This window comes from Dasypus novemcinctus, chromosome 2 (assembly GCF_030445035.2).
Source record: "Dasypus novemcinctus isolate mDasNov1 chromosome 2, mDasNov1.1.hap2, whole genome shotgun sequence".
NCBI lineage: Eukaryota > Metazoa > Chordata > Mammalia > Cingulata > Dasypodidae > Dasypus > Dasypus novemcinctus.
Window position 1 is genome coordinate 151,441,187 of NC_080674.1, and position 27,668 is coordinate 151,468,854.

The 27,668-nt window shown below is 41.0% G+C and overlaps 1 protein-coding gene across 13 annotated transcripts in view; it reads left to right on the forward strand.

Moving 5' to 3' along the window:
- The window catches only part of ARHGAP26 (Rho GTPase activating protein 26), a 1,052,546-nt gene that overhangs the window by 970,307 nt on the left and 54,571 nt on the right, over positions 1–27,668 (forward strand). For 4 of the 13 annotated variants that reach the window (XM_071210379.1, XM_071210376.1, XM_071210378.1 and 1 more), the window contains one exon: positions 47–112. The exons of the other annotated variants lie outside the window; for them this stretch is intronic. In XM_071210379.1, the coding sequence (XP_071066480.1) occupies positions 47–112 (66 nt within the window). The remainder of the gene's footprint in view (positions 1–46; positions 113–27,668) is intronic. 13 annotated transcript variants of the gene reach the window in all.

Sequence of the window (27,668 nt, forward strand, 5' to 3'; positions counted from 1 at the left end):
CGGTTGTTTGAGTGCATATCCCCATACCTCTGTCTCTGTTTTCCAGCACAGCAGAAATCACGAATGGAAAAATGTTTTCTTTTTCTCTTTACAAGTTAAACTCATATAAAAGGTTTGTATTTTTTTCTTTAAATTTATTAATCTTGTTAAATGATCTAAACCAGTTCTCAAAATTTGTCATAATCGAGACACTTAAAACCATGGAGTTTAATTAAAGAGATGAATTAATTTCATTCTGAATTTAGCTGCCCTCAAATGCCTTGTGGTGCTCTGTTTTATATGTATAAGTAGGTGGTAGCCATTTTAAATTTCAAGTTTGGGGTAGAACCTTCAGGGATTTTGCACGGCTTTCAGCACTGTTCTGCCTTAGGGATTTTGAAGGAACTCTAAAATGCCATTTCTCTCATTTAGGATTATATTTGGTATTGTTTCTGCTCCTATGTATGTAATTTGGGAGCTCTAATTTGTAGATTCTGATCCTAAATCCAGATGAAAATGCATAGGCAACCTAGGTAAATTAAAATCACAGTTAAAGTACTGCCTTTTTAACCATTTTTAGTCAATCTGGAAAACAGATGCTTGTTTAGCTAGGAATGTATTCCTAATTGGAAATGGCCTTAGGGATCTTATTTTTCAGCCCCCTCTCCATTAAGGCTGGAAAGCCATGCAGGATCTACCATGGGCTGCATTTGGTTCCCGTTACTGTTGTCTTTCAGGACAGTCTTACCTCAGTGCAAGGCTTCCGAAGTATGGTCTTGGGACCAGCATTATTTGCATCCCTTGGGACCTTGTTAGAAATAAATTATCAGGCCCCACCCCAGACCTACTGGATCAGCAACACTGGAATAGGGGTCCAGAAATCTGTGTTTTAGCAAACCCTGAAAGTAATTCTGATATACACTAAAGTTTGGAAAGCACTGGCAAATAGATCAACATTAGGCTGATTGACTTATTTTTAACAAGCCTAAAATCAAGATTACGTCATTGTAAAGCTCTCAGGGCCGAACCCATGTCATTTCCTTCCATGACCCTCTGCCCAGTACATTACTTGTACTCTTTGATTGTCTGTCAACAGTGATGACAGCAGTAGAGCTTCAGAGCTCCATGCTCCTGACTTTTGAGATGTTTCGACCTATTTGTAGATTATCAAGAGCTGATGCAGCTGAGGGGTGAGGGCATCCCATTCAGCTCATCAGTGCTACTCACCAGACTCCCCGGGGAAGCCCAGCCAGCTGCTTCATCAATGCAGGCTTTTTGAAAGGGTGGGAAAATTCATCAAGCCAGAGAGATTTTTGAGGGCCCCTACTGTGTGTGTGACATGAGAAGATCAAAACCCTGGAATTGACAAGAAAACAGTTCCCAGGGTATGTAGTACTGAAAGTGATGGATCAGTGTTAGTGTTTACAAAAGATGTGAGACTTCTAAATCAGCTTCTCTGAAACCAGTGCAGGACAGGGTGGGGAAAGGGGAAAAAAAGTTCAACAGATTCTTGACTGCAGGACTTCTAAGACTTTAACATGTTTACAGTGAATCTCCTGAAGGGCATGTGTTACGCCACATTTCCTTAATGTATTTGACCACAACATGTTTTCTACAGTGCTTCTCTTAAGCCTCTTAAAACAAGATTCCACAAGTGGAGAAGTGCTATTCTAAACTTTTAAGAGGGAAAATGTATTTTTCATATGGGTGGTATTATTATAGCATAGATCCTTCAAGAGAACAGAGATTTAGTTTACATGTAAATTTATGGCCACAGCTGTCTGAAGATTGAAATGGGTTGTATCTTGACAACCCCTTTGTGCAAAGTGCATGCGATCTGGTAGTGGGCCTACCTGGGTCAAACCTTGACTCTGCCACTTCATAAGTGTGTAACTTCAGGCAAGTTACTGGCCCTCTTTGTACTAAACCTCTTCTGTGAATTGGTGGTAGTAGTAGTAGTAGTAATGATAATGATAATAAATATAATAAAAAAACCTACTTTCAGGGTTGTGCAGGTCAAATAAGATCATGCCTGCATAGTACTTAGTCAGTGGCCTGATTAATGGTGAATACTACTATTTTTTATTACCTTATTATTTGCTCTTAAACTGCCCCATACCAAGGGACAAACACCCAGTGTTGATTTCTTTCAGTAGTGGCAGTAGTTGGATACTCAGTGTTTATTTTTGTTAATTTGTTTGATCCTGGTATAACACAAAGCAACTCAGATTTAAAACATGGAAATAACAATCCCAAAATAAATTAAAATACCTGAAACTGAATTAACTACAAATAAGTTTTTTAAAAAAACACAGGTATCAATAGAAGCGCCTCTCTTACCAGATAGATTTCAAACTGTTCACACGAGTCAGCTGGTTTGGGTGTTTACGCTTGGGAGCCTTGTCAAGCCACCCACCCTATTGTTTCGCCAACAGGTGGAGCCAACTGGAACTGCGCTAATTAGATGAGAATCTAATTGCAGTCCTGAGTCTTCACTGAGCAATAATTTAGCCTCAGGAATTCCTTTCCAGCCTATGACTCTGTGTAAATGTGATTGTCATTATGACAAAAAGAAAAACAGTTTCTGAAAACTCATTCTGAAATTTGGCACCTTAGTCACAAATGCAAAAACTCTGACTGCATTTGCTCTGTCAGGTTTCCTTCCAGTACTCATCCCCTCCCTTAACCAGGAAGCACAAAGACATTGTTTCAGTGTGCCTTCCAATAAGCCTTACAAACCGAAGACAGCTGGTGATGGGGCTCCTCCCTATTGTGTCAAAAATGCCCAGAAAAAATGATAAAATAGCTTCTTTAAGGACCATCTCATTCCCTCTCATTGCCTTGTGGAAGAAGGGGCAACAGCAGGAATGACCAGCAATAAATGACTATCTAAATCAGCTGTGGGTTGGAATACTATACAGCAGTACAGAAAAGGGGTGAGGTAGTTCTGCATGTGATGGTAAGGAACAACTTTTAGTGATACAATAGGGGCAAAAACAAGGTATGGGGCAGTGTTCATGTGTGGTTTCAAACCCAGACTGCACATTAGCAGCACTAGGAAACCTAAAACAAAAAATACCAACACCTAGGTCCCATCCCTGGAGGCTCTGAATAAGCTCATTGGGATGGGGTCTGAGTCTTGGAATATTTCTTAAGCTTCCTAGGTGATTCTCATATGCAGCTAGACTTGAAAACCATGAGTATGCATAATATGCTCCTACTTATGTGAAAATCTAGGGGTGTACACACATACAGATGTGTGTCCATCTGTAATATTTCTGGAAAGACGTAAGATATGAAGCAGTGTCACTGAAGGAAGCAGATGGGAGTACTGGTCTGTGGTTGAAGGGAGGCTGACTTTTCATTATGTACCCTTTTGTGGTGTTGGAATTTTTTACTTGTGCATGCATTGCTTGGTCAGTTTCAAAAGCTCAATTAAAAATAGATTTGCTCAGTTTTGAAATCACCATGCTTTTGTTCTCAAAGCTTTTTTTTTTCTGTAATAAAAGATTCTTTTTTTTAACCTTTAAAACTTTTACCCCCTCAGTAGCTCGGGTTCTTAGTGAAATGTCATTCTATTGACAAATATGGCTTTAAGCACCAAAACGGTGCTGCTTTTAGTGTGTGTTAAATGAAATTTGGGCCATTTGAATCATTTGTTTAATGACCAGGTAACTCCTCTCCAAACTGGAATGTCCAGGGTTCCAGGAAGGTTAGTAAATGCTAACTCTTCGGGACAGCAGAGAAAATCTGTTACAGATATAACTGAGCTCTCTCGGGCTTAGGAGAGTAGATCCAGTCAGATTTCTATGTTTGGGTTTATTTCAGATATCTTATTAAAATTGGGAAGCCCAAATTTTGGAAATCAGAAAGTCAGTTTTTACATTAAGCAGCTATTCTGAATTTTTCCTTCTACTCCCCCAACCAAGAATGTGAAATTTAAATAGTTCAATTATCGTGAGCTGTATATAGTTTTCTCTCCTGTTCATTATGTCTCCTTCTCCATCCCTTCTGTACCCAATTTCCATTAAAAGCTCCATTTAAAGCAGCATATAGAATGGGAAAAACCTTAACTCCTGACCTTTATGGAGATACATTAGAGTTACTCAGTAATAATTAGCAGTTACCCTGGAAACCTCAGACACACTGCTTTCATCACCTATGTACGTCACTATCCCTTACCTTCTCATAAGAGCACCTGCCTCATGCTAATGAAAAAAGCGACAATTTAGCAATTGTATAATCCTTTTCAGCTTTTATTACTTGTGAGAGTAGAAGTTAAACTGTGACTAGACAGACTAAAAAGAAGTTTTGTATTGCATTTAGTAACTAAAGCAAGTGAGATAGGATAGAAATTATCCTAGGTTTTAAGCAAAGCCCTGTTCAGTTGATTCTGTTCAACACTGTACTCAAAGCCTTCAAAGATTTAAGCAGGTGAAATTTGCCGGTGGGAATTAAAGGGGATGTAACCAGAGAATTAATTGGAAAGTCTGTCATCATGGAACGAAACCTAAATACTCGACCTGAAGAATATTGCTTGAAATTTGGCAAATCTAAAGATGAAGCATGAGAGGGAATTCTTATCTTCAAATCGATTTCTCAGGAGAAACCCGTATCTTCCATTTCCTTCCATACACTGTGTCTCAGAACAGACCTCCTGACACAAGGTCCCCATAATGCTCTGCTTTCTCTGGGGGAGAAATAGTCCTCTCCCCTCCCCCCACACGTGTCCTCCTTCCCTTTCTTTACTTGACCCTTTGTGTGAAGTGCAATTAGAAGAAATATGTCCTCAATCATCCCGTGGCAGCACTTATGATATTCAATTGTCATTGTGAAAATAAACTGGCAGGAGGTCAAGAATCAACGCAGGGTCCATAGGATAGAGGAATAAAATATGAATTAGAGTAGATTTACTGGTATTCTACTATAGAACTATTATGACTCTAGCAATGGAAGAAATTGTATCATTGATGTGGAGACAGTGGCCATGGTAATTGCTGAGGGCAGGGAGAGGGAGGAAGAGATGTGATGTTGGGGTATTTTCTGGACTTGGAGTTGTCCCAAATGATGTTGCAGGGACAGATGCTGGACATTATATATCCTGCCTCAACCCTCTGAGTGGACTGGGGGAGAGTGTAAACTACAATGTAAACTATTATTCATGTGATGCAGCAGTTCTCCAAAATGCATTCACCAAATGCAATGAATGTGCCACAATGTTGAAAGACGTTGTTGATGTGGGAGGAGTGGGTGTGTGTGTGTGTGAGGGGGTGGTATATGGGAACCCCTTATATTTTTTAATGTAACATTGTTTGTGATCTATGTATCTTTAAAAAAAAAAAGGCAATTAAAAAATAAATTAAAAAAAAAAAGAAGTGGAGACCTTGGAATCCTGGACATGCTAATCCAGTAAAGACAAGATCCACACTTCCGTGGCTGACATGACCAGCAAAATCATCCAAGACAGCAGTTAGACCCCACACTTTCCCAAAGGAAAATCCCAAGCATTTCATTAGCAGAAAAACACCCATCAATTGCTCTTGCTCTGTTCTTCTGCCCTTTCTTAAATCTCAAAGTCTCAGTGAAACACAAACTTATTTTCACCTTATATTTTCCTTTGAAGCATGGCACCTCCAGTTGAATATTTGCAGCTATGTGGCCTAACCGCACTGTAACACTTGCTAGCATCTGACCCAACAGTCCCTTCCCAGTCAATTAGCAAACATTCATTAAATACCTACTGTTTAGGACACTTTTCCCACTGCACTATGAAAAAGAGTCAACATATATACTCCCCTCAAGACTCTTACATCAGCAATGGAGATAATATCTACACACTGAGGGAGGCACTGCTGCCAGTACAAGGCAGATTTAATGAGTGGCATGGTCATTCAATCACAATGTGTATGGTTGAATGAAGTGCCTTTGCAATTGTATATTATGTAGGCAGAGTTTCTCATAACCTCCCGCTTTCATCTTCTTTCTGCTTCAAAGCTTATCATTCCCTTGTTCCACCTTGATCCAGCTTACTGTGAGTAGAGGAAGGGGAATTCTAGTTATTTTATAGCCTGACTTTTTTGTCTTGTTAGCTGGGAGGCCTCCTACCTCTCAGGCTTTGCCAATTGTCAAATACTAGGCTTATGAAAGAAAAGTTGTTGCAGTGTCCCAAGGGTTTTTTCAGAGGTCTCCATGGATCCAACATTTTAGATGGCAAAATACTTAAATTTTGAACTGTAGGAATGGTATACAGAGAAAAAAATATTGAAAGGAATGAAAAGCTGGAATTTGATCATTGGAATAGGGTACATTTTTTAAGTTGTTTTTTTCCCCTCACTAACAAGAATTTATCATTAAGACACATTTGTACTTTTTTCCCCTCCCAATCTAGCAATTTACTAGAATTTGTTGTGGTAATATTCTGTAGCAACTTCTTATATAAAGCCCTATGCCAAATATACTGTTAAATTGAAATGTAATCTGTACCCTGAAGGTTTGTTTTCTTACTTTCTATGGAAAAGGAAAGTTCTTGGGAATTATAGTTCTTTAAAACCTGAATCAGAGTAGCCAGGAAAATTAAGTAAGGAGAACCTATGCCTTGTGGTGAGTTAGGGGAAGTTTTGGTAATAAATTTTAATATAACACCTAAGTTTCTGTTTGGGGTAAGGACTCTTTCTGCATATTATTTGTCTATGAGGAAATACTGATTTAAATTCCTTCTGCCTCACAAGCCAGTTATTAAGTTCTACATTTAATTTCAGGAAGAATCAATTATGTCATATACCCACCAGCAAGTATCCTGATTCATCATTACAAAAGAAAGAACTTCTTCATGCTATATTTTTCTTTGCACACTTGGCTGATTTTTCATGCTCTGCTTCTGCTTCCATAAATGTTAGCTCCTGGAGTTTATTCTTTTAAAGGTACAATTTAGTAACCAATTCTAGTACCTACACAAAGGAAGGCTTAATCAAAACTGCATTGATGTTTTGAATATAACTAGCTCTGAATTGAACTATACAATGCTGTCTTAACCATAACCTGAGTGCTCTTGTTGAAAATCAATCAGAGTCAACTTTCTGCCTTATTCCTTATTTTTGGTGCACCTTTTATCAGTAAGTTCACAGTGTAACCCACTGAACTCAGCACACTTAGGGAAGAATTAGATCTCTATGTGCAGAAGTGTTCACCGGAAACCTAAGAGCATGGTCTAGAATATGAATATGTAATTGGTGTATTGGGCACCTCCATCCGTGATTTCAAGCAGACCCTATTTCTGTGCTGCTGTGGCCTTATGCTTTACTACAGATTCACATGGAAATACAAAAATTTGCAGTAAAAGAGAGAGAAGAGAAGACGACGAGAAGAGAAGAGAAGACTACCCCTACTCAGATGAGCTGACCCGCGTGTTTTGTGCCCTTTTCTCTGGAGAAGATAGGATCCTTCCAAGACTGCTTTCCCCTCGGGGCTGACTGGGTTCCAGGGGGTAGCTGTGAGCCTGGAATGAGCGCCCCTGTCTGTGCAAAGCGGGGTGGGAGTAGGCGAGGTGTGGAACCACAACCTCGAAGGACCATGCTTTGTGGTTTTGCTCAGTAGGGCATAGAGGTTGAGGTAAAAACCACTAAAACATGAAGGGGATTTTTATTGGCTAGGTGGAGAAGAGGGGCAAGAGTTGGGGGGGAGTGGGCAGTGGAGGAGGAACTTTGGAGGAACAGCAATATCAAAAAGGAAATCATGTAAAGTTTTTCCTTTCTGGTGCGTGATTTGAATCCTCTTCTGTGTCACCTCATGAAATCTTCAGTAGGGATCAGTCCCTCCTTATTCTTTCTGTTACAGTGTTATGAACTTGAGCTCTGAGGGGCAGAGTATATAGAAGGCAGCTTGTAGAACTCAACCTCATAACACTATGGGGTAGCAGTCAAGTGGTTGCCTGCTAAGGGATTGCTGCCTGTAGGACATGCAGTACAGTGCCTGGGGATGTAAGAAAACTATTTCTTAGGGAACAAGGTACATTTATATCTGCAAAAACAGGAAAATTCCTAGGGCAGGCCACATGCACATGCCCAAGACAAGATATTCAGTAAGGATCAGAATGTCCCATACAATCTGGCCTTGAGCTGTTCTCTAAACTCATTATGTAGATTATCTCCAAAGGAGATCTAAGCTACCAGATTAGTTTGCAGACTGGGAAAGGTATTACTACCCATCCCCCAGATGAGAGAGCTTATTACCTTTAGATCAGCCCTACAAGAGATGCTAAAGAGAGTTCCACAGGTTGAAAGTAAAGGACACTAAGAATAGATCAAAGCCATGTGAAGAAATAAGGATCTCTGTTATGGGTAGCAACATGGGTAAATACAAATGCCAGTACTATTGTATTTGTGGTTTGTAACACCACTCTTTACTTCCTACAGGATCTAAAAGGTAAAGGCATAAAATATAATGATAAAGCAGTGGTTTTAGACACTTAATATGTAAACATGCAATTTGTGATAACCACATAAAAGTGGGTGAATGGAGGGGTATGGAAACTTAGTTTTGCTATGTGTATATCATTGCAGTTATGTTGGTATCTAAGCAAATGAGACTGTTACAGATTTAGGATGTTAAGTTTAAGCCCATGGTAACTACAAAGGAAAAATTGGAGAACATGCAAGCTCATAAAGACAGCAATTAGAGTATAGGTTGCCAGGGATGGGGCAACAGGAAGAGTGGGGAGTTAATGCATAATGGTTATAGGGTTTCAGTTTGGGGATATGGGAATGTTTTAGTACTCAAAGGTGGAGGCCCTGCAATAGGGTAAACATGACTAATCCCCATGAACCATATATCTGGCAGTGATTAAGATGGGAAAATTTGTTGCATATATGTACCCCCAATTTAGGGAAAAAAAGAATTAGTAATTAAAGAGACAAGGACAATTAAAGGCAATACGTGATCCTGGATAGGATGTGACAATGCGAGAAAAAAGGCCCCAAAAGACATTTTTGAGACATATGAAAAAATTGAAATGTATACTTTAAGCTGTATATTAATGTTAAATTTCTTGAACTTGATAACTGCACTTAAGGTGGGGACATAAGTGAATACCCTGGTTCTTAAAAAGTGCACATGGCAGTATACAAGGAGCATGATGTATACAACCTACACTTAGATGGTCAGAAAATAGATTGATAAATAGACAAAAAGACAGATGAACAGAGAAACTGTAGATAGATGGGTAGATAGAATGATATGGCAAATGTAGCAAGATGTTAAAATTGGTGGCTCTGGGTTTCCAGGGGAAGCAGTGTATGTTAGAGTTCTCTCTGGGCTTTGTATTATATTTGTAACTGTCCTGTACATTTGAAAATATTTCAAAATAAAAAGTCTTTTTTTAATAGTACTTGATCTTAAAAGGTGGGTTGGATTTAGACTGACAGGGGACCAAAGATGTTCTGGACAAGGGGAAAAGTAGGATAGTCTTGGAGGCAAGAGCATACAGGTCACTTGTGGGGCTCAGCTCATCATTATCTTTGAACATACGATTTTCATCTATAATATCAAAATTGTTTTCTTTCTTTTGTCAATATGATTTAGACTTCTTTAGGCACAAAAGCTGAGAGAGCCTAGTAATGTTGTCTTCCCATTCCAGAATGCCATCCTAACTGGATCTTTTTTTTTTTTTTTTCTAACTGGATCTTAATGGAAGATCACCTATCAATTTATCCTGTGTAATTGACTTACCTGAGACATTCTCTATTTTCAACAGTTTTGCTTTGCAGTCAAATAGACCTCACCATCTGGAACTCTTCTTTCTTGTTCTTTGTGTTTGTTTGGGTTTTTTGCCCATATTTTCTTCCCTAAAGGGCCTGTTTTCATTTCTGAGTGTCACCCAAGGTCCTACAACAGTCTGTTTCATTCCCTTTGCTTTAATTTTTTTTATCCTAAAATGCCAGCAAAATAGATTTAAAAATAAGTGGTATTCCTCTTGGCTGTGTTACAACCCCACCATAGAAGTTCGACACCTCCAGCTTTCAGCAAGGATTACTTACCTTGGAGTCAGGCTGTATCGCTAAGAGACTACCTCTGAGTTCAGGGAGGGTTGAGCAGCTCAAAGACAATTGGGACAGGCCAGAATCATAGTGGGCTTAATAAGGAGAGAGCATAAATAGTAATTACCTAAGCTTACAGAAAACCCCTGCTTATTTTTACTCCTTAAACAGAGTTGCTATGTTTAGCCTTCAGTTACTGTGCTAACCTGCTTAACTGCGCCTGGTATTTATTTTCATTCGGATCAGTAACATCCATCCTCTTTCTCAGCTTGTAAGTGAGCTATGAAAACTGCATCCCAGCCATTCAAGTATAGGCTGGCACATTGTCATGGAGCACTGTGCACTATTAAAGTTACTCATGGGGCTTGGCTTTTGGAATGTTTGCCTTTCTCTCAATCCAGGACCTTTCTGGTTCTAACAAGAGCTTGCTATTCCTGTCCTTTTCACAGTTTCTGGAAACTGAGCATTAGTGTTAATTTTCACTGTGTGACATCTTTTAAATGTACAGACCCTACGTGTCAGCTTGAACCAGGATTCTTAGTTGCAAGTTACAGAAATCCCAGCCCAACTAACTTAGGCTAAAATGGAACTTTCTGGCTCATGTCTGTCCTTGAGAAGCCCCAGGGATAGCAGACATGAGGCAGGCTAGATCCAGGGGCTTAGATGTTGCCATCAGAAGCCCACTCTTGCCATCTTTCGCACAGTTTTCCCCTCTGTTGACTCTATTCTTAGATAAGCTCTTTGCTTTTGATTGAAAGATGGGTGCCAGCAAGACTAACATCCTTAAAAATCTAAGTCCAGCTTAGATTTTTCTCCTCCCAGAAGTCTGAACAGCAGTGTGGGCTTAAGTCTTGTTGGTCCAAACTAAGTCACATCCTCATCCCTTAACAGGTCTCTGGTCAGTAGAGTATGATGCTCTCAAGGTCTAGGCCTGAATCACCTGTTCATCTTGACTGGGTGGGAGAGAGAGGACTCACATAGAACATGTAGACTGGAGTGAGAGGGGGTGGCTTCCTCCAGGAGAAGCAGTTGCAGGCCACACAGAGATGCCTATCACAGTGGGCCTTTCTTTCATAGACTGAGCCAAGTATTTTTTATCTTTACAATCCAGACTTTGGAGATGGAGTCGTACTGCTGTTTTGTTCCTAGTAATTCCTCGTATGTTTTCTGAAAATGTCCTTTTTGAAGTCTAAATGGTTCTTGCAGACTTTCTCATTTTGTTCATAGTTAACTCACTGGCTGCTTCAAGAATAATATATTGTTTTAAGCACTGAAGAAAATTCATCTTCTCACTTAGCCCTGGACACAGTTAACTCATTTAAAAAACACATTTCTGGGAAAAGGCTTTCATTATCAGTCCCCATTTCAGATCATTATAGAACATATGGCAACACCAGTGTGCTGGGTTTTGGCCTCCATCAGTTTTAATGACAGTATTGCCAGGAGTGTGTCTTAGAATTTGATTAACTAGAGGAAAAGGAATAATCATATTGGATTGTCCCTTTCTCTTCAGTGAGAGTCATGAACATGCAAGAACTGATTATGTTCTGGCTCAGCAGCTTGACTGTTCCTCAGATGCAGGCTTCTGGGTAGTGGCATCTTCTGGTGTCCTTCCAGAAATGACAGGACAGAAAACAACCAACTCGCCAGCTATGCAGAGGTCCCTAACTTGTGGTGATGTTGTTTGAAACCCATGAGAATGTATGAAAACTGATTCTGCTGCTGAGCTGCTGAAGAGTTCCACCTCAGTTTAATGTTCCAGCACCTGAGAGCAAAGTTTGCTCTCAAATGTTAAAAATATAATCATGGGAAGTTAAATGTCCCTAAGATAGGATGATGATAGTGATAATGGTGATGATGATGCTAGCTGACATTAATGAAGCACCAATGTGCCAGGTACTTTGTATGTATTTACTTATTTAATGTCTTAATGCATGAGGTATTCTTGCAATCCCAGTTTACACAAAGAAATAGGTCTAGAGGTGAACTAACTTAACAATGGGTAGAGGTGGGATTTGAACCCAAGTAACTTGATTTCAGAACTACCATGCCCACCACTATGCTCGATTGCTTCCATGGGAGCTGTCTGGGTAACAGCAAGCTACTAAAGTTGTACATGGAAGGAAAGAGCTGAAGCACCCTGTCATGCTGTCTTTCTAACCCATTACCCTCTGGGGTCACTCAAGTTCAGAAGCTGGTGGGTGGCAGATGGCAGGGGATATGTTGGACTGGGAAGCTTATAAGAACATGGAAGAACAGGGAGTGTTGAATGAGCACCTAAAAAAGAGATCAAAGAGACCAGAGTTAAAAGAAATAGGCAGGGGGGAAGGGGAGAGAAGGAAATAGTTGGAATGAGGTATTTAACAGAGGACAGAAAATATATAGGATGAGCATGGGGTATTCTAAGAAGGGAAAATAATGTCATAACTGTTTATTGACCATCTACTGTTGCTGGGCACTAGGCCAGCAATTTTATAAACATCATCTAATCTTCCTTACAAGTAAACAACCAGTATCAATATCCCCATTGTACAGATGGGAAAGCTAGTTTTTGGAGAGATGAAGTGACTTGTGCAAATCACATAGCTAGGAGACAGCAGAACTGGAATTTGCACTGGGACTGTATAGCCTCCAAGTCAAGAAGCCTTTCATCGTCTTAAGGGCAAGTCCCCATCCCTAGCTATGGTTTGTAGTCCCGTTGTGAGCCACACTTGAGATCCTGAGATTGGATGGATACTCAGAGATAAACCTGACACAGCCCTTCCTTTGCCTGGAGGTAGTTGCTGTTTACCTCCATCAGAATTAGTGGAGGGGAAAGGAACACAAGTTTTATAGCACATCTCATTTCTTCCCAATTTTCAAACTTTATAGAGCCAAATCTTCAGACTTCAAGAATGTTGGCAAAGGTGCTAGTCTGTCTTTAAGCATTCCATAGCTCTCTAATTTCAGGTAAGTAATGCTTTTTCATACCCATGAGATTTCCTGTTATGTTTGCTCATTTCTGTCATTGAAAACAAAACTAAAAACTTTCCCTCAAAAGCTGACCATCTGGTTGACAATACACTTCCCTCTGAATTGAAGAGGTAGCAGCTGGATGTTTACAAGCCTAGTATTTATCTCTGGCATAGGCACACTCCTAGTATCTACTAACTGCATTTCTGATTTACATTACTTGCAATTTGGGAGTTGAACTTCCTCTTTCATATTTTCCCTCTCCTTCCCTTTATTGCTTGGATCCCAGGTATAACTGTCCCCCAAAGGACTGGGCTGGTTTAAGTACATTTAGTATACGATGGCTTTACAGCTTGGGCGTAGTATCCTTCTCAAAATCTGTGCAGGCAACTTTTCACACACACACACTTGTCTCCTGTTGCCAGTAAAACTGGGGCAGCATTTTCAAGACTTACAAACCCTGACTAAGTTCAAGAATATGTTTTCTATTTCAAGTCTGTGTGCTAACAAGTTCTAAATGGATGTGTGTCTGTGTGTGTGTTTTGAAAGCATAGTTTGGTGACAGTACAAGCAAATGTTTTACTGGGCCAAATATCTTGTGAAAAACTGTTCTCTGAACATTGTTGATAATCACACAAAATTCAGGAACATGAGGCTTATTATTTTAAAAAATACACATGCAATAGAGAAAAATGAGGATAAAAAATAACAGATTAACAAAGTCTGAGAGAGGAAGAGAGTAATTCAGCCTAAAACTGCCCTGAGCCACCTTGCAGCCAGGACAAAGAAGGGAAAAAATATGATGTACACAGAGTTCAACTCTCTATTTTTTTAAAGAAGCATACCAGTTCATCAAGACTTGCAATTTAGAATATTTGTCATATGACTCTCTCTATTAACAGTTTTGAATGGCACAATAAACAATGTCTTCCATAGCAATTTTATGCAAAAAACAAATCAGATTCTGTATGTATGGCTGTTTCTCCTATTGGTTTTGATTAAATGGAGAGTGTAATGTTAGCCGAAGTACTGAAAGATCTTCTTTATACTCCGGTATAAGGAGGAAAGCAAATGGACAAAGTAGTTATCTGCCTGGTTACAAGGATGATGGGTGAAAGCCTCTCCTTCTCAGTTGCCTCAGCCATCCTTTTGAAAGTTGCCTCATGACAGGTGATTCTAAATTGAGCTCTGAATTGAGCACCTGAAGTGCAGATACTCATGTTGTTGATTGAAAGAAGATGCCAGAGGCATAGATCCTGTTTTACTGAGTAAATTAAGTAAGCTGACTTGAGTCCTTATCTCCATGGAGTTCCCCTGAATTCAGCAAGTAGTTGCCAAGTGCCTCAAGTGTGCCTGCACCAAGTGCTGGGCGCTGGGAGTTTAGGATCCAGAGGAAGGACACTGAGCCTCACCCTCTCAGCTGCATCTTAGAAAGCAAGTAGAGGCTACCCAAGTGAAGATGGGGGACATCCTATGGAGGTGGAACTGCACAAGCATGGACATGGAGACAAAAATGCAGTGTGCTCAGTAAATAACAAGCCATTCTGCAGAGCATGCAGGAAACATGGATGCATGGACAGATTGCAGTCCGGAGATGGGGGGATTTGCTGAAATTCACAACAGATGTAATATTAGGTAGAACCAAGGTGTTTCTAAAAAAAGTGGCTTTGGACTGTTTTGTTCATAGTTTATATTTTCTTGAGCCCTTATTAAGTTCAGGCACTTGGCTTAGCATCTTACACTACAGGTGCATTAGAAACCAGTCATCAGGTTTAGTGAGATGTTTTATGTTCCTGTGTGTAACAGCTGGGGAAAAAAGGTCCAGTTCATCAAATAGCCTCTCCTCATTATTTAGACACTGGTGTCATTTAAAAGGAAGATGTCAGCAGGTAGGACATTCAGTGCCTCTTCTTATTCTAGCTCTGAGAGTCTCTTGCACTCAAAATCAAAGGATAGGAAGCAACCTAAATGTACACTGGTAAGGGTCTGGTTAAATAAGTCATCATGCATCTCTGTGGTGGAATGGGTGTATGGCTACTCTTCATGTACTGATGGAGCAATTGCCAGGATATAACGTTAGGGAAAATAAGCAGTGTTTGGAACAATGCAAATACCTTGCTACCTTTGTTTTTAAAAGGGGGGTGGGGGAATGAAATATATCTCTGGAAGGAAATATAAGAAACTCATAATGATGGTTGCTTGGGGAGAAGGGGGGTGTCAGTACAAAGAGAGACCTTTTTTATCCCTCTGTATGTGTTATACTGTTTGGAAATTTTACCAACTGATACAATAGGTATTAAAAGGAATAGATTAATATAAAACTTAAAGAGAAGAAAAGTTCTACGTATTCCCCAAAACAAGTTGAAGGGTATTCATGTATTTTATTTATAGATATATATCTCTGCCCCATGGTCATGAATTATCCAACCTAAGAGTATTTTCAATCTTCAGTTTATAACCCAGCAGCCCTGTAGCAATATAGGATTACCTAGGATCATAAGTAATTGGAACCCTCATCCAGGTAGTTGCTCATATACTACATCTGAGTTTCTAAACAAGTGAGCAATAAAGTCCTATATTGAACCCCCAAGCCTCATACCTGTCAGGGATTGATAAGCACAGATGGACAGGTTCTTTGACATGTGTCCAAGCCCGTTATCAGAGATAAGCAAGCTTAAGTATAAACCAGTGATTTAACTACATTTCAAATTTGATATGGAGCCACAGGAAAGATGCCAGAGAGAGCCTATGTGCTCAGAATACATCTGTTATTCCGATTTGTTAAAATATTTTTCTTTCCTAAGTAAAAAGAGCCCAAAATTTATTTCTTCTGTTTAAGGTTGTTTAGGTGACATAGGTGCTATCCTCTAATGTTTGGTGCTTCACAAGTGGCTAAGTGGTGGTATTATCTAACCTGTAAAAATTCAGACATCTACAGTCATGCTTGCAGATGGCAGACTTTATAAACATTTAATGATCAAGGAATTGATAAACATCTTGAAAGGCGGCTCATGGGACACATAAGCAAACTGCTTAGATACATGCCAAACTGTAGATATATGACTTTGTTACTCTTTGGTGACAATGAAGGAAAATGTGTTTGACATCATATTTGCATTGAGAATTAGGGTCTCTGCCATGCTTTGACTTAGCGCAGTTTTTCTTTTGTAATTATGTAAGATATTTTCAGAAATGCTTTAAAAATTTTTACCAAATTTTTAGTGTTTGCTGGAAAAGGCTGAAGGAAATTATACACTTCTCACTTATGAAGAGCAATGGATACCAAAATGTAGACAATTCCTACTAAACAGGCCCTTCTTTGTTGGTGCAGAACTCAACATCTGGTCCAGAAGTTTTATACTGTTAGGTGTATTTAGGGGGATGGAGTTGTTGTTCTGTTGTTCTATTGTTTTGTGTTTTTATAAAAATAGGCTTGGGTTTCTTTTTAATTTTTTTTAAATTTTTATTTATTTTTATTTCTCTCCCCTTCTGCCCCTCCACTCCAGTTGTCTGTTCTTTGTGTCCATTTGCTGAGTATTATTCTTTGTCCGCTTCTGTTGTTGTCAGTGGCACGGGAATTTGTGTTTCTTTTTGTTGCGTCGTCTTGCTACGTCAACTCTCCGTGTGTGCGGCACCATTCCTGGGCAGGCTGCACTTTCTTTCACGCTGGGTGGCTCTCCTTACGGGGCGCACTCCTTGCGCGTGGGGCTCCCCTACTTGGGGGACACCCCTGCGTGGCACAGCACTCCTTGTGAGCATCAGCACTGCATATGGGCCAGCTCCACATGGGTCAAGGAGGCCCGGGGTTTGAACTGTGGACCTCCCATGTGGTAGACGGACACCCTATCCAGTGGGCCAAGTCTGCTTCCCAAGGCTTGGGTTTCTTTCTGATTCTTGTTTTAAATTTGGGAGAAAACTGGCATTAAGTCTTTCCTTTAACCAACTTTGACTTGTTCCCTTCTTTTATTAATTTCCTCATCTGAAATATGGAATGTGAATATAAAACTGAGTCATCTTTATGAGATATATATCTTCTTCTCTAAGCCAGAAATTTGCCCTTCATTCGTCCCTTAAGAAAGATGAAGAGTCAGTGGCAGACTTGGCCCAGTGGTTAGGGCGTCCATCTACCACATGGGAGGTCCGCGGTTCAAACCTCAGGCCTTCTTGACCCGTGTGGAGCTGGCCCCTGTGCAGTGCTGATGCGCGCAAGGCGTGCCAAGCCACACAGGAGTGTGCCCCGCGTAGGGGAGTCCCACATGCAAGGAGTGCACCCTGTAAGGAGAGCCGCCCAACACAAAAGAAAGTGCAGCCTGCTCAGGAATGGTGCTGCAAAACACGGAGAGCTGATACAACAAGATGACGCAACAAAAAAAGAAACATAGATTCCAGTGCCACTGACAACAACAGAAGCGGACAAAGACGACGCAGCAAATAGAGAACAGACAACTGGGGGGGGGGGGGAGGGGGAAAAGGGGAGAGAAATAAGTAAATAAATCTTAAAAAAAAACAAAACAAAAAGATGAAGAGTCATGTCATCTGCGTAGTGAAACATCTGCTGCTCAGTAGACTATGGATGAGAAACCTGTGTCTGATATGCACATTGACCCAGAGCTTCCTTGAAAACAAGGTGCTGTCAGCAGACCAGAAATTTAAAGAAATTCCTGGAAGATTTAGGATCTGGCTGGCACTGCTGTAAAAAAAGTCGTTTCATAAGAAGCTCCCTTCTTAGTGGTGGGGAATTAATCAAATGGAACTTTACTTGGAAGTGAATTTCAGGTGGAAAATTACCTCCAGGCTTGGCAGGGATTCTCTTTAGACAGGATAGTGACACCCTAACACCAAAATGTGGACATTTCCAAGCCTTCTTTTTGCAGCCCTCATTCAGTTCCTTTATAAGGAGTATCACCTCTGTACTCATACACATGAAAGTGGAAGTCTTTTTACAACTGGATATCAAGAGTCATTCTAACAATGAAAAATTAATTTAGCTGAGCCTTATGATAGCTTAAGGAAGACTTTTAAATGTTAATATTAAACACACTTAGAAAGAGTTCATTTTGGAATCTGAGGAAAGAATTCCTTTAGATGAAGGTTTAACATCAGCCTACACAGCAGGCCATTAGGTAGAGCACTAGCTTTGGTATTGTAACATAAATTTCAGTACTGAAATAAAAATCTCCACCATAAAAAGGGCTCAGGTATCTGATTATTATCTTTATGCAGTTTTCAACTCATAAGCTCAGAACCCACAAATAACTTTAGGATGCAATATGCAAAGAAAATTGCATATTGCAAGGAACTCTAAAAAGGAGAGAACTAGTTTCATATAAAGCAAATTTGTGAGTGACATTGAAAAACAATATGCTTTGCTCTGGCACTCACCTGCCATTACTTTGAGCACACCATTTGACCTCTATATTGTATCTAGAAACCTTACATCTCGGTTTTACAGGTTTAGAGCTGTTGTCCTAGTGTAAATTTAATAGCACTGCCCCACCCCACTTCACTTTCAAAAGTGCCCTAGTTGGATAATAAATTATATGATTGCTAGATCACTAACTATGTACAGTATAGCATTAATCATCACACTTCATCCTATTAATTTCCAAGTCTGTCTTTTTTTCACTTAACTGATCATCTTCAGACCTGGGACCATCTTGTCTGTCTCTGTTATCCTCAGCCCTTCATAGCAATGCCTGGTGTATGTTTGGTCTTTAGTGCATGCTGAATGAAGGAATCAGCTCATCAGACCACATCGTAAGCCTGCAGGGTGTGGATCCACTGAAATGTATGTGAAATGACTGACATAATGGGAGGAGGCCTGATCAAATGCCAAAACACCCAGTCATGGTTGATTACCAGACCGCAGAGGATCTGGCAAGGTGGCATCAAATAGCAGACGTATACCTGTGTGTCCAATATACACATTGACCCAGAGCTTCCTTGAAAACAAGGTGCTGTCAGCAGACCAGAAATTTAAAGAAATTCCTGGAAGATTTAGGATCTGACTGGCACTGCTGTCAAAAACAGTAATCCTACAATTTGTATTTATAGTGCTTTCTAGTTTTAGAGCACTTCGTATGGAGTGCAGTTGATTCACGTTATTCATAGTAGTTATGTTCTATAAAGTCACCACGAATACAGAATTAGTGAATACTGAACCATTGCAGCTGGAAAATACAAGGATAGGAATTGTCTTGAGCTTCTGGTCACAATGTTTTCGTCAACCGAGCTCTAATATAGAACTTGGTTTTATGTATATTTCTATTCCAAGACACCTTATTTAATATATCCTGCTGATTCATTAACATCGAACTCACACCCAACAGCACTCTAGCTCATGCCTGAACAAAGCTTGTCTAACACATAGATTTTCTCTGTAGGTACATCATAGCCTTTTTGTGCTTAGGGGCACCAGGCAGTACTTCAGCACTGTGCTTGGGGGCCATTTTAAACCATAAAATCACCAACAAAAAGTACAAAAATGCAAAAAGCATCGCACTACATATACTGTGAAAAGGTTACTTTTTTTACAGTACCAGAGCTGAAACAAGAAGGCCGAGTGCCACCTTGTTCTACCTCAGCTAACAACATGTCCATCAGGCAATTCTAATTTTTTACTGCTCTGTGCATATCTGTAAATGACTGCAAAAGTGCCACAGGTATTGATTTTGGAGTTACAGATATCAGCGAGTGGGTAGATTCACAAATTCAAGATGTGTGAAAAATGAGAATCAATGGACAGACTATATTTCATCTGATTCTCACATTAAACTCAGTCATAGCACTTTGCACACCATATTATGGTCACCCATTTACTGCTGTGATTCCAAAATCACATGGTCATTTCTTGCTCAGTGGTGTAGACTCACCACTTGGCAGAGATTAGGTATTTGAAAATTATTAATTGAATGAGTGGGTAGTGCAGGGCAGCTATTGCCTGCATTTTGTGAATGAGAAACTTAGGCCAAGAGGAGTGGTGGCTCTACTCAAGTTTGTATGGCAGTCTTAATGAGGGAAGCGTCTGCTCAAGCCCAGACTTTCTGATTTCAAGCCCAGAGCTCTTTCTGGTGCATTAGCACCCAGAAAATACAGCTTCATGTTCATCATATGAGGTTGACAACTTGCAAAAAATTTTTGTATTTTATTTCATTTTTAAAGAAGTTTTAGATTATGTCCCAAAAATGCCCCATGTTATACCTGTTCTTCCCTCTCCCTCCCCTCGGAACATCTGGTGACCACTGCCTTTATATCAATGTTACAAGATCTTCCATTGCTAGAATAATAATGTCTACTTTAGTCCATAGTTACATTTCCCCCTTAAGTTTGTTCATTATTCAATCTTGAGGATTTAAGATGGTGGTTTCCACTCTTTTTCTGATTGAGAGTGGGTTTAGATCCCATAGGGCAGGTGGATGAAACTGCCTTGTTTAGAGTTGTAGATACTCTTTGTTTTTTGGAATGGATATTATCCATCATCATAATTTTGTTAGTTGTCCCGGGCGAGTGCAATGAACTGGAGTGTAGGTGTTGGCTGCAACGCTGCTGAGATTCAGGGCTCAGCCAGCATAGGAACAGACAGAAGATTGAAGTCTCTGGGACACATATTTAATGGGTATAGTGCTAATTATAGGTTCAAATAAAAGGGGCGGAAGAGCCATGTACAGGGATATTATAAATGAGTCTAATTCTGTTATATTGGGGAACATAATTTCCAAAGTAAGGCTCACTGAGGGAGTGCTGAATTCCTGAGATTGTCTGCTCTGCCTGTAGTGCCTAGATGAGTTGACAGCTTTTTAAGAAACATAAAAATAAAATGGGAGACTGGGTTCCTCTACACGGTGTTTCTTCCCCCTAGCCACACTTCGCTGATAGCAACTGTTCCTTTTTTCTTTTTCCTTTCACTTTTCTCTATTTTTTTAATATTCTTTTTTTTCTTCTTCTTTATTTTCTTTTAAATGTTACATTAAAAAAATATGAGGTCCCATATACCCCCACCCCACCCATGCCACCCCTCCCACATCAACAAACTCTTCCATCTTTGTGGCACATCCACTGTACCTGGCAAATACATTCTGGAGGACAGCTGCAGCACATGGACAGTGGTCCACATTGTAGTCCACACTCTCCTCCAGTCCACCCTGTGGGCCATGACAGGACACACAACGTCCAGCATCCATCCCTGCAGCACCACCTAGGACAACTCCAAATCCTGGAAATGCCCCCACACCATATCTCCTCTTCCTTCTCCCGACCATCAACAGCCACCGTGGCCACCCTCTCTACATCACTACTACAATTTCTTCCCTTACTAATCACAATAGTTCCCCAGCAGAACACCAGTAAGTCCACTCTAATCCACACTCTATTCCTTCATTTTGTAGACCTGGGATAGCTATGTCCAGTCCCCCTCTACATCACGAGGGGGTTTTCAACTGTTCCTTTTAAGATCCATTGCAAGCTCCTCTAGACGGCCTTCCTTGATTACTTCCTCTTTGGCTGGATTAGGTGCCCCTTTTCAGTGCTATAACAACAGCCAGTGCTTATTTCTGTCATACTGAATTAGTCAGAATTCTCTAGGGAAACAGAACCAACAAGAGATATCTGTAAATAGTATGAGATTTTATAAAATTGTCTCACACAACTGCGGGGATGCCCAAGTCCAAATTCTGCAGGACAGGCTGCAGCCCAGGGCTCCAATGAAGGTCCTTGATGAGTTCCCAGGAGACGGCTATCTGAAGTAGAGATTGGAATTCTCTCTCTGAAATGCAGAAATCACTTCTTTAAGGCCTTCAGCTGATTGGAGAAGATGTCGCTCATTGCTGACAACAACCTCCTTAGTTGATTATAGATGTAATCAGCCATATATGCAATCACTTCACTGATGAATAAGGTCCATGAAATGTCCTTGTGTTGTAATTAGCCCAGTGCTTGCTTAATCAGACAACAGAGCACAATTACCTGGTCAGGTTGACATGTTAGCCTAACCATCAGGCATATTTAACAGCAAGAGATCTGCCATTCATTGAGAGCTCCCTCTGTGCTAGACCCTGAACTAAGGACTCACAGTCACTCACAGTTACCTAGGAGGGAGGCAGCGAATGACCTCGTTTCTCAGGTCCATCTAACTGGTACTAGTTCACTTAAACATGACAGAGCTGGAATTCCATCATAGGACTCCAGCAGCTGAGCCCACTCCACTCCTCTTAATGTCTGATCTTCATCTGTTTAGATGCCAGATTCCCCCCAGGACTGTGAACTCCTTGAGGGCTGGGACTAGGTCTTATTCCTCTTGAGTACCTACTACCTTTCCTGGCATCAAGGCAGCACTTACTAGCTGTTGGGTGAATGAGCAGGAGAAAGCTGTGGAATTTCAAGTGTAATAGTAACTGTGTCAGCTTCTTGGACCTGCCCAGAACTGCCTATGATGTGTTCAAAAGTTTTTCTTGCCTGGCTTTCTGGTCTACTGGCTGTGTTTGTCTCTCCTGAATGCTGTCCTTGCTGTTCCAAACACTTCTAGTGAGCTGAGGTTGGAGTCTGCTCCCTGCAGATCATCTTCCCTATACCTGGGGCTTGGTTCACCGAGAGGGAGGTAGAGTTCTAGCTCCAAGCAGCTGGATGGCCGCTTAGAAGGCATTTGAAAGAAGAAATCGTGGGAGGGTTTCTTGGGCCTTCTTGTCTGAGGTAATGTGTTCCGAAATGGCTCTTTTATTTCCTATTTTGAAAAGTCTGGAGTTATTTCCAATGTTAGGTAAATCCCCACTTGGTTTGTTATTGTAGGGAAAGTCCTGGGCTGAATTTTTTTCATCCCCACTCTTGAGTCTAAATATAGACAGTTCCTGATTCCACTTCCTCACTTTCTCCCCAGGCTGAACGTTGCCCCCAACCACTCCACTGACACTGCTCGCACAAAAGTTACCAGTGATCTTGGCCCCCTCTCAGTCTTTGTCTTACTTGATTTCTAGCAGCATGGGGTACTGTCAACTGCTCTCTCTGTTTAAAGCACTGTACATGCTTGCCTTTGGTGGCACCACATTCTCCTGGTTTCCCTGCTACCTCCCTGTCTCAGTCTCCTTTGACAGCTCCTTTCTCTTAAATTTTTTTATGCCTTAGGGTCTAGTTTTAAATCCTCTTAACTGTTGGATCTCATCCCTTTCCATGGTTCCAGTTACTATAAACATGCCAGAGACTAGCTGAGTGATGAATCCTCTGCCTGTCTGCCAAGCCCTAACACCTGTCTGTCTTCAACTGTAGTGCACCAATGTTTTCTTTCTCCCCTGCACTCACACCTGTTCCTCACCTTGTGCTTCCTATTTCCATGCATTCTATCCTCTCCATCTAGTGCCTAGAAAACTGGTCAGCTTCCTTTACTCCCCTCCTTATCACTTCTTGTCAATGGCCAAGACCTGTCAATTCTACCTTTTTCGCATCAGCTCATTTTTCTCTATCCCCACTGCCAGCACCCTAGCCCATGTCTTGCTCATTCTCCACACTGCAACCCATGGAATGGTTCTAAAATGCAAACTTGAATACAGCTGTCCCTGGCTTAGTCTTTGATGGTGTAATAGGCAGGGTTCTCCAGAGAAACAGAGCCAACAGTATTCCTACATATATACATGTATACACATACATACGTACACACACATAAATATATACATACACACACATAAATATATATATATATACAGACAGAGATTTATTGTAAGGAATTAACTCATGTGACATGGGAGCTAAATCAGAACTCCATAACGCAGGTCCCAAGCTGGAAACTGATAAAAGTGAGGTAGAAGTACTTAGTCCAAATTCGTCAACGAAAGCTGGCTGGCTAGAAATTCTAACAAGAACCAATGAATTCCTCTTCTGACCTCTGAATTCCTCAGTTCTGGCTTTTAAGACCTCCAACTGATTGCATGAAGAGTCTCCCCACATTGCAGGGGTTGTCTCCTTTGTTGAAGGTAGATGCAGTCAACTGATGATAGATAAGAATTCCATCTTGAAATACCTTCCCATTAACAAAGAAGGCCAGTGCTTGACCAAACAACTAGATACCTTATCCAAGCCAAGTGGCACATGAAATTAACTATCATAGATGGCTCTCCTTTGATATAGTGAACTCCAGAATCCTTTTCTTGACTAAAAGGACTTGGTGATCCATCCCTGCCTAATACTACAGACTGTGTTTAAATTCTCCATTTTGGATCTACTGAACTTGTTTCAATTGCTCAGCCTTGCACAGTTTACTCTCACCTCCAGGGAATACTGTTATTCTTTCAGAAAGCCTTTCCTGATTTCCTCTCCTCTACCTACCGCCATCTCACACCCACCGCCCCCACCGGGTGGTCTAACTACTGTGTATTAGCAAAGCATTTATTCCCCATTAGGGCATTTATCACAGTGTGTTGTCATCATCTGATTGTTTACCTGTCTCATCTTCTCTGGGAGCCAAAGTTGTCTTCTCAATTCTATATCCTTAGCACCAAGCACAGTGCTAGGACCATATTAATAAAAAAATTATTGATTGAACAAATGAGAAAGATTTCTGATCAATCAATTTTGCATCAAAAGTGTGATTTTGAGCCCCCGCTTAGGAGATGGTACTATCTTTGAAAATTTTAAGATTTGGTATGTGTGTGAGCGCACGCGCTGTTTTGTTTAGGTTTTGGCTTTTTAATTCTATAAACAACTGCAAATGTTTATCAAAGCCTCAGATTCAGGAAACAGCTTAAAACTGTGCAGTGGTTTCCAGTTGCACGTAGAACAGAAATTCTTTATCATGACCTACGTGAGCTGGCCCTTGCTTACCTTACTTAACCCCTCGACCTCATCTCCTGTGGGGTCCCCTTGCTTATTATGCTCCTGTGCTCATTCTTTTCCTTGTACAAATCAAGTCCATTCTTGCCATAGGGCCTTAGCAGCACTTGTTCCTGCTGCCCGCCCCTTACCCTCATCTGTGACGGTCTGCCACATCACCCTGTTTTATTTTTTTCATAACACTTTTCCTGACAATCCACCTGCTCTCCTCACTAGACTCTAAGCCCCATGAGAGTAACAACCAGTTTATGGGATGTATCACAATATTCCCAGGGCCTAGGATGAGGCCTGGCTCAGAGTAGGTGCTTCATAAATATCTGTTAAGTTAATCAATTTTAGTTAAAAAAAAAACACAGTAAGCATTGGATGGTTGATAAGCGAAGAACTTCTTTTACTAAATAAAGCCTGTTATTAACACCAAAGATGTACAAAGTCATTTGTCATCTGTCTTAAGTAATTGGCCTGGGAAATAGTTCACATAGCAATTGAGTTTTACATATTCATAACCAAAAGTATCAGGCCAAAATGCTCTGAGCTTTCTAATTGTATAGACAAATCTTTTGCTGACATTGCTGCTATGTTGTTATGGTGGCCTAGACATATAAGTTCTTATATAAATCATCACTCTGTTTTTAGATATCCAAAATTTCTCAAATCCAGGTCCTGTGTAAATAGTTGTTTCTATAAATCTTATAAAGAAAACTAAAAACATTTTAATGCGTCAGTTTGGTTAATCACAGCACCCCTGGTCCTTATATATAGGTTCTTTGGAAAGTTGATGCTCCTGGTTCTTAGCAGGCAGTCCCCAGCAGTTGTCTGGTTTTGTTGACTCCATCTGAACACGGCAAGCTGGCAGCTGATTGACTACTTTGGTTTTAGAGTTATTCTCCTTATGTCTCATGCAATTTAAAAGTGCCAAATGAACCAGTTTCCTTTCTTAGATGAGGCTCGTAGGGCCATTTAGGCCATCCTTGGTGGCAATATAACCTTGTGGAAAATGTGTAAACACAGTGTCCTGCCAAGTAAACTGGAGGTGCGGAGCAGTAGAGACAGGTTGACATCAGTCCAGGGTTAAATGTCCTGGAAGGTTTTCTGTGATTTCTCCAAACACCTAATTCATATATGTGGTCTCCTCACCTGTAAAATGGGGCTTATAATTGGACCTACATTCTGGGCTGGTTGTGGGGATGAAGGAGAAAAAGAATAAAGCACTCTGTGCCCTGCATTCCATAAGCATTAACAACCGCTATTAGTGCTGGATCTGCTGCCACAGTTACCATTCTGAAAAAACACAAAGCCCTGGACTCTGGTGCTAACCCACCAGGAGTTTGCCTGGTCCTGAGCAGTTGCAGAACTCACCCACAGTCCCTCATCTGTTGGGGAGCAGCTTGCAGAATGAGTTGGCTCCAGGCAACTCATTTCTTGAGCTCATCCCTGCCCACACATATTGTGAACCACCCTAAAAGCAGCAGCTGCAGCCACCAGTGGAAATTCCCCCGCGGTCCCCATGGAGGCAATATCCCCCTCTCTGGCAAAGGCATAGCAGATGCATGGCTTCCTCCACCACCACCTTAGTGTCCAATAGAGAGAGGCATCCAAGTACCCAGGGCGAGCCCAGAGGCCCTAGAGCAGTGCTCCTGCTCACAGACTGTGGAACCAGCCCGTCTCTATTGCCTGTGTACCCAGGTAGAGGCTCTGGTGGAGGGGATGCAAGGAGGCACTTGGGGAGTTTCAGGAAAGTCTTCGTTTCAGAAGTCTGGAGAACCTATAGTTTTTCAAGAATGTTGTTTCTTTTTTGCTGTTACAGTGGTAGCCACATCATTTCAAGTTCCCTGGTAAGAAACCCTGACTCTCAAATGCAGGGGCAAGAAATTTTGATTCTGAAAGTTTCACAGAGGGAAAGGGGTTAAGGGAAAGCAGCATATGTGTGTACGCCCTGAGGAGTATTACATTATCTGTTTCAATAAATAAACCTTGGACCAGATCAGTCTATTAAACACAGAGACAACATTGATCCTGCAGGGGGCATTTGCCAACTCTGAAATGCCAGCTGTCCCTTCCTGCCCCTTGGGGGGTAGGGAAAGCATCTTTTTAACTAGCTGAAGTACTCATTACAAATATTTGGGCCTCCAACCCAAAGTAATATATTCTTGCTTACCCTTCTTTTCTCCCCATTTCAAAAATTGGGTAAGGAGCATTTTCCTCTGATTTCATGAGGGTTTAGAAAAGACATTTTCCCTATCAGAATGTCTCCAGCATCGCAGTTGGAGGTGTAATGGGGTGCCTGTGTTTGTGCTTAGCATGTGTGGCTCTACTGCATATAAGCTCATTCATTCCTTGCTCTAATTCAGTGTTCAGACTCTGCTTACTGACTGATGGACTGGAGGAAGCCAGTAATTCTCAATTCAGGAGAAGAGGCTGTGGGAGGACAAAGCTACCCTCCCTTCTCTCACTAACTGCCTTGTTCTGAAACACTGCGGTAGTTCAGAGCAGTCTCCTCTTCGCTCCCTCGCTTATTTCGGGGGTTTGATTTGGACCAAGATTGACTCTGCCATTCTTGTCTTAGCCATCTTGATTGGCTCGTTCGGCAGAAACAACAAAATCCACGCGCCTGAGAGATTAAAGAAGAGGCAAGTAGGGAAGAAAAGAGAGTGCATGTGAGGTCTTGCACAGTGGGCAGAAAATCATCCCGCTGCGGGGAAGAATTCTAAATCAGTCTGACCTTCCTTGGGAGCAGTCTCACAATATGGGTTAAAAGCCTTAGGATGGGCTTACCAACTTCAACTCAGCAATTGTATGTGTACCATACAGAAACAATAAGAGATATATGCCAAGGTGGATGGATTTTCATCCCCATGATGATAGCCAAAAAGTGAGAAATAATTTTAATGTCCA